Source organism: Cryptomeria japonica, chromosome 8 (genome assembly GCF_030272615.1).
Source record: "Cryptomeria japonica chromosome 8, Sugi_1.0, whole genome shotgun sequence".
NCBI lineage: Eukaryota > Viridiplantae > Streptophyta > Pinopsida > Cupressales > Cupressaceae > Cryptomeria > Cryptomeria japonica.
The window spans coordinates 317,743,975-317,756,453 of NC_081412.1; the positions used below are offsets into that span (position 1 = coordinate 317,743,975).

A 12,479-nucleotide genomic window follows, 5' to 3' on the forward strand; every position below is an offset into this window, starting at 1 on the left:
ATTCCTTTGATATTACATACTTTCATAAGTTTGCCTTGGTAATTGTGTATGTTCATTTTGCAAATTTGACATAAATTTACTATGTTTTGATCCAGAAACATTTGAATTTCAGTTTATTTCATGTTGCATGTATCCTTGCTTTTCAAATAATCACAGGTTTCAGGTTGTGTAGAAGAGATAATTGTCCATTTGGTTGTGAAACTGGTTTTCCTTCCAAGTTTATGATTTACTTAGCCTTACTGGGAAATTTTTATGTGGTTGGAAAGTAAAATTACTTTGTGTGGGCGATTTTTTGTCATAATTTTGTGAGTTTTAGGCTATTACCATTATATTTCGGCATATCACCTCCTAGTTTAATTGCAGATTTCAGCATTTTCAGATTATTTCTCACTCATTTCCACATCAATGGTTTATTTTTAGGAGGGATTGAAGGGAAGCCGACCCATAACCTGGATATTCACCTTGACTTTGAGCAACGCATAGGCTCGAAGGTGTTTCCATGTTTCACAGGATTGCTTGGTTTCGTACTTGGCATCACGGGTGCAATCCTTTGTGACAATAGTTTTTGGCATCCCCAGTGGGACATGTTTGAGTTGTTACATCTCAAAAAAACTCCATTTTTGTTGTTGTTTTGGTATTGACAACAATATTACAACTTTTTACGTTATTTTTTCTAAGTACCCGATGACTCTATTTTTTGGTTTTATGTGCAGAACAAGTCTTGACAACATACTAGAAAGTATCAAACCAAACAGAGTGAGGATCCGGTTGAGCATATTAAGCTACCACCATCACAGAGAAGGTTAAGGATAGTTAAAAAGATAGAGAAAGCAACAAATTCAGCAGCTGAATTTCCACCAAATTCATCAGTTGAAGATTTTCTTGAAATCCCAAATTCTGATTTTATGTCTAATTCTTCTCCTTTACCTAATTTTGCCACCCACTTAAATCCTCTTTTTACAACAACCCCAGTTCAGCCATCCATTACCCAAAATCTACAAGTAAACCCTCCAGTATTTCCAATGGTCGTACCAAGAGCACATACTTTTATACCCTTCAATGGAGGCAACCCTTTGAATTTGACCCAACATGATCCTATACCAGGAGCAGCTCTGAAAAGTCTATCTATTTTCACTGGTGAAGACCACGTCACACCCATTGAGCACATAAGGGATGTTGCATCTGTGTGTGCAGTTCACCATAAAACCCAAGAGAACATAGCACTCATGCTACTGGCAGCATCATTCAAAGGCAAAGCACTTCAATGGTTCAGAGGTTTGCTAATTAATTCAATTAATGATTGGGATGATTTGGGTGATAAGCTGACAAAGAAGTTTGCAGATAAATCAGATCACCTGTCATTAGTTTAGAAAATGACCACTATAAAGAGGGAACCACAAGAGCAGATGATTGATTTCAATTACCATTTTGAGTGAGCCTGGAATAGAATTCCTACAACGGTAAAATCGTCTCCTGAACATGCATTTTTATACTATTTGAGAGCTTTAAAAAATGATATTATTGTTATGATTCAGTCTATGGGTGGGGTTACATTATCAATAACTTATGATGTATCTAATAGAGCAGAAAACAACCTTATACAACCTGGTAAAATTGCCCCTAGACCTCCTATGCCTATTTTTCTTGATATCCAGCCATTGACGCATTTACAAATACCTCCTATAGCTGCAATATCTGATGTTCCAACACTAGGTTATCATAATTATGCTCAAAATAGTGTTGTTTCAGACCCATCAAAGCAAATACAAGAGTTAAAGGAGATGTTTATAAAGAATGTTGAGGAAACTCACAAAATTCAACAGACTATGCAGAACTTTGGCAATGAATTGGTGAGCCGCAAGAAAAATCAGACCCAAAATCAAAGGTATCAAGCTCCTTATCAGTCCAATAGGCTTAACTACCAAGATGATGCTTAGAATTAGAGGAGGAACTATAACAACAGGTAAAACCAATAGTATAATCAAAATACTACCAACAATTTGAAAGAAATTGTACCCGTTTAGAACATGGCACAAGATTGGTGTTTTTCGTGCCAACAACCTCATAATCAAGCATCATGCCAAAATGCAATGAATGCTCAATCACAAGCCTTCATGGTACAAAATGACACATCTTATCAGGATGCAGGTGTAAATGAGGAACCAAAAAGTCTTGAGGTGGCTATGATGAAATGGCAAGGTGAGGAATTTTGTGGAGTTAATCAGCCGCAAGCACAAAATAAATCTTTTTCACCTGTTGTAGCTAATATAAGGTCAAAAAAGCGTGCTATCGATATTGGACAACAAGCTACAAATCATCAACAAGAAGTTGTAAATAATGGATAACAAGATGATAAGTCCAAACAACAGCCAAATAAAGGAAAACAACAAACTTCTTCAGGTCAACATGCTGCTACAATACCTTCACCTGTCCAAAATATGCAAATTTTACCAAGAGGATAGCCTGCAGCACCTAAGGAACAACAGAAAGTTCAATTTCAATCAAAACTAGCTCAACCAAAGCCTACTATTACAAAAGTACAATAAAAGGTTAGTGGTGTTCCATTTAATATTGTTGAATCTATGGCAAAAATAATTGTTTGCATGACAATGATTGATGCATTGCAAATTCTTGGGCAAAAAGAAATGCTCTGTGAAAAATTAGCTAATCTTTCCTTGACCAATGAGCCTCAGAAAGATCAACCCAGGGTTGCATTAGCCAATGATATCCCAGTCAAGAATACTCAGCCAATCCAAACAATTAAGCCTCCTCCATTTTTCATAATTGGCAACCATCTAGTTCACAATTTCCTAATAGACTCAGGAGCCAGTAGTTCAATAATGCCTAAAGACCTTGTGGATAAACGGTCTAATTAATGAGCCTGTTTCTAGAGGAGTTGTAAAGTTAGATGGAACAATAGTTAAGTCAGTTGGATTGGTCAAAGAGCTTGGTTTGACCTTGCATGCTTGTCCTAATTTTGTAATACATCAGGACATGTACATAGCTGACTTACCTCCACACTTTCCTATTTGCCTATCTAGAGATTTTACAACAAAATTAGGAGGATACCTTTCTACTGATTGGTCACACTTGTTTTTCAGAACCCGATATGGCACTAAGGTGACCATTAAATCAGAACCTCAAGCCACTTGCCACTTGGAACCATATACCCCAAGTCCTATAAATGCAGATCTTTCTATTAGAGACCATAAAGAGTTACCACCTATCCAGGATCTAGATACACCTGTTCAAGGCATACCTGATGTGAATTTTGATGAGTGGGAAACCCATAATACTACAAAAGATCCTTTCATCAACATGGATGAAGTATCTCTTGGTGTGTATATGATTCATGAGGAAGATGTTGTTATTCCTTAGCTTTAAAAGGAATATATTTCGTTGGACCGTCAGTCAGAACAACAACAAAAATGAGGTATGGCAGCTTTATTTTGATGGTTCAAGAGGTAAAAATGGTTTTGGAGGTAGCGCTATGCTTATTTGACCTGAAGGTATGAAATATTACTCTTCTTTCAGATTTTATTTCAGTTGTACAAATAATATAGTAGAGTATGAATCACTTGCACATGCACTAGAGTGGGCTAGAAAGAAAAATATTAAGTGCTTGCAGGTATTTGGTGACAGTGAATTAGCTGTCAATCAAGGAATATTCTTGTCACCAAAAATGATGTTTTAAAGCTATATAAGCATAAAATTTGGGATTTAATTGAATATTTTGATGCACTTAATCTGTTGTCCATACCCAAAAGTCAAAATAAGGAAGCAGATAGGTTTGCAGCTCTTGGTGCACAATTTGATATCCCAAAAGAGCTTCAAAATATGAAAAAACAAAATTATGTAAAGATTTATGTAAGACCTTCAGTCCTAGAAAATAATGTTAATTGGCAGTTTTTTGAATCAAACGAGCAAATTTTAAATTTTCTCATTGAGGAGGCTGAGTTTTCTACTGGAAATTAACATAAATTCAATCAACAATATGAGAATCGGTTCCTACAATTGAAGACTAATAAGTTACCCGAAGGTTTGGTAACCCTTGAAAACATTTTTAACACAGATGATCAGGTCGGAAAAGATAAAGGCAACTTGTTCATAAAGGAGGAACACTATGAATCAATTCACATTTTCAAAGATAAGCTGCTGAAAATTGGCAAGGTATGTACTCCTGAAGAAAGACATGCTTTTGTTCTTCTTTGTCAAGAGTTTAATGATATTTTTGCTTGGAGATGTGAATATCTTAAAGGTTTTGATCCTCACTTAGCTCAACATACCATTGAGTTGGTTGAGAATTCAAAACCAGTAAGGCAGAAACAAAGGCCTTTGAATCGAAAATTAGAACATCTAATGAAGATTGAATTGGATAAACTTGTTCACGGAAACATCATTTTTCTCATAAAGCACACATCCCGGGTCTCCAATCTAGTTTTTGTTAGGAAGAAGAATGGTGAACTCAGGTTGTGTGTTGACTTTAGAGACTTAAACAGGGCATCCTTGAAGGATCATTATCTGCTGCCATCAATGGAACAAAATTTGCAAGTTGTATCAGGTTCAGAAACCTTCTCATTGCTTGATGGTTATTCAGGATATAACCAAATTCTAGTTAAAGAAGAAGACCAGTACAAAACAAAATTCATCACCAAGTGGGGTACAATGGCTTATAATAAGATGCCTTTTGGATTGTCTAATGTAGGGGCAACATTTCAGCATGCAATGGACATGGCATTTCATGGCCTAATTAATAAGTTTGTTTTGGTTTATTTAGATGATGTAACATTTTTTTCTAAGAATGTTGATCAACATCTTGACCATCTTAGACAAATTTTTGAAAGATGCAGGGAGTATGGCATTTCACTGAATCCCAAGGAAAGCATATTTACTGTCCATGAAGGCAGATTGCAGGATATATTGTTTCTAAACATGGTATTTCAATAGACCCCAAGAGGATCACAACCATACTTGCATTGCCATTGCCTGCACATAAGAAGGGACTCCATAGTTTCATAGGTAGAATTAACTTTATCAGAAACTTTATTCCTAATATTGCAGCATTGATGTAGCCACTTACAACCATGCTTAAGAAAAATATTCATTTTCAGTGGACTAAGGAAGGTAAGAACAATTTTGAAGAAATCAAAGAGGCTATTGCAGCAACCCCTACTCTCATTAATCATAATTTTGAAAAATATTTTATTCTATATGCTTTTGGGAGTGAGGATATTATTTCTACAATGTTGTGCCAACAAAATTATGAAGGCCAAGAACAACCAATTGATTTCTTTAGTCAGATTTTACATGATTATGAAACTAGGTATTCATTTGTAGATAAGCATGTGTTAGCTATTATAAGGAGCCTTAAGAAATTCAGGCACATGCTTTCTAACAATAAAATTCAGCTCATGGTTTCTCACCCGACAGTGAAGGAGTTTTTGCTCACCAAAGACATAAATGACAAAAGGGCACGTTGGATTACTAAGGCAATGGAATGTGACATCTCTATCAAGGTTACTAAGCTGGTTAGAGGCAAGGGTTTATGTGAACAACTTGCTAGAAGTATAGAAAGAAACAAGGAAGAGGAGCAAAAAATTGAAACAACACTTAGAAATGAAGAACATCCTGTTGTCCCACCTGTACCAACCACTTGGAATCAGCAAATTGCCCATTATTTACAAACTGGTGACTGTTCGGAAGGTTTGGATAGGTCAAAATGAAGGTATTTTAGGCTACAATCCATTATTTATGCATTAATTGATGGTATTTTATACATGAAAGATTATAATAGTGTTTTGTTAAGATGCATTAAGCTAGATCAGATTGATAAAGTTCTACAAGAATTTCATGAACGACATGCAGGAGGTCACTTTGCAGCAAGAACAATAGCTCTAAAAATTATGAGAGTTGGTTATTATTGGCCTGATTTGTTTAAGGATGCTCACTCATGGGTAAGAAAGTGTGAAAAATGTTCATTGTTTGTAGGCAAACAAAGGCTTGCAACCTTGCCTTTACAACCAATTGAATTTGAACAATGCTTTGCAAAGTGGGGACTTGATTTTATAGGACCTATTAATCTACCTTCTAGTGCATGTCACAAATGGATTCTTATAGCAACTGATTATTTCAAAAAGTGGACAGAAGCAGTTCCATTGAAAGAAGCTAATGAAACTTTCATCCTAAACTTCTATCAAGACTTAGTGTCCAGGTTTGGTACCCCAAAATCAATCATATCTGATAATGCTTTAGCTTTCATTGGTCTTAGAGTTTTAGATTGGTCAGTCAAGCATAATATCTATTTGAATACTTTGTCCAATTATTACCCTCAGGGTAATAGACAAGTTGAATCAACTAATAAAAACTTGATCAATATCATTAAGAAAACCATTGTTGAGAATCAGAGAACTTGGCATGAGAAGCTCAAGTTGGCCCTTTGGGCTGATAGAATTACACACAAACCATGGGAATAGCTGAGAAGAGATCACACTGATCATAGAAATATAAATACAAAAGAAGCAGAAGAATGTATGGAGAAAGGAAAGAAAGAACCCGTCATTGCTTGGATAGGTTGATGAGCTATGTAGAAATATTTTCTAGTCAGCTTCGTTGATTAAAGCATCCCACTATCCGCTCCATGAGATGACCTAAAATAGAGAGAAAAATGATTCAGTTAGGGCTCTAGGTTATTCCTTTCACTCCTACATACATAAAGCTACTCCTAATATGCATACACTTCTATATCAGATTCAGAATAGAGCATATCAATGCATAAAAGATGCCATGAGATATCAACAAGAATCATATTTTATCTAACTTGTTTGTTTCATGTGCAGATACATACTTCATTTCATATCCATCTTGTATGTGGGTTAAAATGGGCTCCTGAAGGGGTTGAGCTCAACATACATGTCACTAGTCAAATGGTGACACTAATCAGTCATTGAATAATGAGTGCTCTAAGCCATGTTCCTACATGTTTTCATTTGATGACAAAAGAGATTGCCATCCAATGGCAACATATACAAGATGGACATAATGTACTTACTAAGCAGCAAGTGACTAAGATCAACATGTGAATAATGATAACATGAGGAATTACAAAATAAATTGAAGGCAAAGAATACAAATCCATGACACAAATCCAAGGTTAGACATAAGGATGACATCAAGAAAGATGAGCATCTCACAGTGAAGGTAAAGCTGCCATAGTCTAAATAAAATCTCCAAGACAATCCTATGTCTAATTCAACAATTCACATGCTTATCATATCTTGAAGTAGCTTATCACAATAAGAAAGGAGTAAGGGTCTACTACTAAAAACAAAGGAAAGTCACATCACCATTTCACAATGCAAACAAATATAGTCATATCATTGTCACAGAAGGCTGTTGAAAAAGGAACATATCACTGTTATAATAATAATGCCTAAAGTCTAAAAGATGAAATAACAGTTCTGGGCATCTAGAGTAGCCTCAAATATGTTAAGATTGTTCAAGCAAGGACAAGGTTTAAGAAAATGACCTTCTGATAAAAGGCGTCAATCAAAATGGAGCTCAAAAGAATAGTGAATAACTGACATTAAAAGTATAAAGACAGTCATAAGCATCATAGACACTGTTAGAGCAGTTTATGATAGTAACATACATCTTTAAGCTCTCTAACAGAGATACATAAATTTCTCATTGTTAATTCACATTACAGATGTGTAAGACAACATTGATAGACAACAATATATAGAGCTTATGACTGTGATAAACAAACAAAAGCAATACAAGAACAATCATGGTCAAAAGAGCTATAGTTAATCATTGGTCATATTTGTTGAAGATAGCAACAGATAACTTGTAGGACATTTACTATGGCATAATGAGAGATAATGCACTGAGACAAATAGTGAAGGTGTTTAAAATCATAGCCACAAAGCCATGACATTGACTGTTAAAGCAATCATTTAAGGCCTTTACCACATCCATTTTTCATATCACTATCACAAAGTAATGGACCATGAATAATAGTGAACAGTCACATGTTGTGAGTTTAGTCATACAACAAAGTATGATAGTCACATTTCCATTCACGAGCCATTAAAGGTATAATCTCAGTACTCCAAAGTAACAAGGCAACTAGAATAGATATATACAGTCCTTTAGAATCAATGAATGAATGCACTTAGACAAAAAACTTCATCTATGAAGGAACCCTTATAGATAGTCATAGAGGACAATACAATGAGTATGAAGGAGGACAGAAAGGTGACTGTCCTAGCATGCCATTTAAGGAAGCAACTTGGTGATAACCACAACTGGTATAAAAAGATTATAGATCAAAGAACCATGGAGCTATAACAAACCATTTGCAGCCATATGGCACAGAGGTACTCTAGTGAGGAATTAGTAGTCAATATTGTTGAAGAGACTAAGCAAACACAACATCTTTCATAAATAATGGGGTACATAAAGTACTTAAAAAAAAGACAATCCGTCAAAGCTAAAGGCAGCTTGTATTTACAAGGCAAAATATATTATTGCTACACAATAAAATAAAGAGCCTGCATAGTAAAATCATTCCAAAGCATATCAAAAGCTTCATACATGATTAGAGATTAGACAATGATAAAGAACAATAACTCAAGTTTAACCTTGACAACCCAAGTTGCCAGACAATCCATTCCACCATAGGACTTCATGAGTTTGAGTAATGAATACATAGTCAACAACCAACATAGAATCTAAGACAATCATTGGTTATGAATCTAAAATCAGAGTTACACAATCAAATATAGGCTCGAACTATGAAATTAGAAGTCACTGATAGATATTTAATAAAGAACAAAGACCTAATGTTTGTAACCCTATATGTTCAAAATATAGTGAATAAGGCATGCACAAGTCATGAAAATGTGTTTGTTATAGTAGTTGCCATTAGGCAAAATCATGGAAGGCTGTCATATGGACAATAAGCACTAAGCATAAATTGCAACAGTAAATACTTTGGAGAAATCATTTTCAAATACTAAGCTCACTGTCATAAAGTATATAGTTTTAGAAGCACTGCATCAAGATAAAGACTCATAATATTTTCCAAGTTTAATAAATGTAACCTTAAATCACTCATCTAGTCAATTTAAAATGGAGCCATGAGAAGACAAAAATATGAGTCTTAACAGTCTTAGAAAGATGGATCTCAAACAATCAAAATGACAAGAAAAAGCTTCAAGACAATGAGTCTATACTCATGAACATTATATCAAGATAAATAGTTAGTATCTGATCATAGTGTTAGACAGTTCAAATAACCAGAAGATAACTGAGAAGCGGGGGGGTGAATCATTTGTCATAGATTACCAAAATATTTAGCAATTACACCTTTAATACCAGAACCCAAAACATTAATACCAAAATGCTTAAACCAAATACCAGAATAGCAGTTAAACCAATTAAGCATAAACATCAATCACAGAATAAATACCATCCACATGACATTAAGATTTATACATGGAAAACCCAGTAAAGGGAAAAAACATGGTGGGAAGCCTACCCAGAGTCAGATAATACTTCTGCAGTATGTGAATTACAATTGAGGAACCTGCACTTGCAGGAAGGCCAACAACCTAGAGAGCATTGCTCATCACAAAAAGTGTCTCACTGACTACATAGAAATCCAAACTACAATCTGGAAGAAGTGTTTGAACTGCAAAGATAGTATCTCCTATGCCCGAGTACAATTCTAGTTAAGCTCAATACCGGAGGACTAAATCCTCTTACATAAACCTAATTCAATCTCCAATGATCGACCAAATCCTCTACCTGAATTATATTACATTATTCACACATTACACATCCATATCTATTCCCTGATCTTATACCTATGATGATCTACAATGAGATCTTACATCATATATATACAAACCCTCGACCATAAACAATGAGGTCAGCCACCAGACAATAAACCAAATACATAATTACAAAACATGTCGTCCTTAGACCAAACAAATAATATCCAACACATAAGACATCCCAAAAACACATCAAGAAGTCCAATCCACATGTTACATTAAGCCGGTCCATAACCTAGATCAACCAGGACCCAATATAGGTCCACACGCTAAGGCAATGATCTCCATCCACCAAGTCTCAAAATTGATCACCAACAACATCCTGAATCTCCACCAGAAGATGCACCAACACCACTTATGCAATTAATCAAAGATCTTCATCAAAAGCTCTATCGGTGAAACCCTTGTCGGAACCACAAGCCAAGCTTCCAAGCAAACATGATAGCATCTGATCACCAAACCAAAACCAACTGACTGAATATGAACATGAGTATCATGATTAAGCCAATTCCATAACCAAACCATACCGGAGCCTACCGGATTATGTCGGATCCAAACCAACTGGAAACCACTCAACCTACCAAAACCAGAAGGATGCCGATAAAGCATCCAAATAGCTAGTGTTGACATCAATGATAAAACATCAATGCATCACATAATCAATTCCACCAAATTTCCAACAATCTCCCCCTTTGGCATTGATGGCAACACTAGATGTGAAAAAGATCTAAGTACCAAGAAATGTCAAACAAGTCTCCCCCAATGGAAGACAACCAACAATCTCCCACATACAGATGTAGTAATGAAGTTCTGAAACAAAGACCAAACTCCCCCTATGAATGATATCTCTGTAAAGCTCTAAATTATACATATATCTCTCCCCCTAATGTATACAACTCCTTAAGTTTTTTTTCACAGAAATATCTCTCTTCTTTTGACATCAATGCCAAAAATCTATCAAAAATATCAAAGCAAAAACATAAACCACTAAAATACAAAGCTAACTACTCCCCCTGAGCAGTAGCATCCCCACATCAGTGTCAGAATGAAAATATCTTTGATAATGCATATCGGACTGATGCCAAATCACATCAATCAAGTCTCTTCTGGAGGGGCAGAAAATCCCAATCTATCTCTAAAGTACTCAAATGATTCCTTAGGCAAAGGTTTAGTGAAAATGTCTATAATTTGCTCTTTAGTGTTCACATAAACCAGTCTAACTTCATTTTCTTCAACCTTTTCCTTCAAAAAGTTGTACTTGATAGATATGTGCTTTGTCTTAGAATGAAATACCAGATTCTTTGATATATCAATAGCAGCAAAGTTATCACAGTGAATAACTATTGGTCCATTACAATCCACCTTTATATCCTTCAACATTTGCTTCATCCGTAGAACTTGTGTACAATTAGTAGCAACAACAACATACTCAGCTTCAATAGTAGATAAAGAAGTACATGACTGCTTCTTGTTGATCCATGAAACAAGTTTATTTCCAAGAAAGAAAGCTCCACCAGATGTGCTCTTCTGGTCATCAACATCTCTAGCCCAATCACCATCTGTATATGCACATAAAGTAAATTCATCATCCTTAGTGTACCACAAACCATATTCTGATGTACCTTGTAAGTATCTAAAAATCCTTTTCACCGCACTCTCATGATTTTCTCTAGGATCACTCTGAAATCTTGATACAATACAAACAACATTTATTATGTCAGGCCTAGTCTAAATCAAATAAAGCAATCTTCCAGTCATAGATTTGTATCTTGCAAGATTTACCGGTGCAAAAACATCTTTTCTTGTCAATTTCTCACTTGTAACCATAGGAGTACTTACCGGTTTAGAATCTCCCATACCAAATTTCTTCAACAATTCCCTAGCATACTTAGTTTGACAGATGAAAATACCTTTATCAATTTGAGTAATCTGCAAACCTAAGAAAAATTTCATTTCCACAATCATAGACATTTCAAATTCTTTCTCCATATTCTTAGAAAATTCCATGCATAACTTATCTTCACCTCAAAAAATAATGTCATCAATAAATAATTCAATTATTTGTATATCATCATCAGTGATCTTATAATATAAACTACTGTTAGCATTACCCTTAGTAAAACCAAGCTTCAAAATATATTTATCCAACCTTGCATACCAAGCTCTAGGTGCTTGTTTCAATACATATAAATCTTTCCTTATGTTTGTATCATCTAATAGTGAAAAACCATCAGGTTGCTCAATATAAACTTCCTCATCAAGATCCCTATTAAAAAATACACACTTAACATCCATTTGATAGACCTTGTGGTTTTTATGGGCATCATACGCAAGAAATAATCTTACAACTTCAATCCTAGCTACCGGTGCAAAGGTCTCTCCATAATCAATTCCTTCCTTCTTAGAATATCCTTCACAAACCAATCTAGCCTTATTCCTTACAACTTGACCATCCTCATTCAATTTATTCCTAAAACCCCATTTAGTTCCAATAACATTCTTGTTTTTTGGTCGGGGATCCAAAATCCATGTGTTATTTTTCTCAATCATGTCTAATTCTTCTTCCATAGCTTTCAACTAATATTCATCTTTACATGCCTCAATTACTGATACCGATTCAATTTGAGAAATTAAACATAC

General features: G+C 35.1%; 1 protein-coding gene across 1 annotated transcript; it reads left to right on the top strand.

The window, feature by feature from the left end:
• Window positions 1-2,090: 2,090 nt before the first annotated feature.
• On the top strand, window positions 2,091-6,473 carry LOC131857648 (uncharacterized). The gene is made up of 4 exons (XM_059210346.1): window positions 2,091-2,330; window positions 4,081-4,935; window positions 5,112-5,703; window positions 5,785-6,473. The coding sequence occupies exons 1-4, from the start codon at window positions 2,091-2,093 to the stop codon at window positions 6,471-6,473; spliced, it is 2,376 nt and encodes a 791-aa protein (XP_059066329.1).
• The last annotated feature ends 6,006 nt before the right edge of the window (window positions 6,474-12,479 follow it).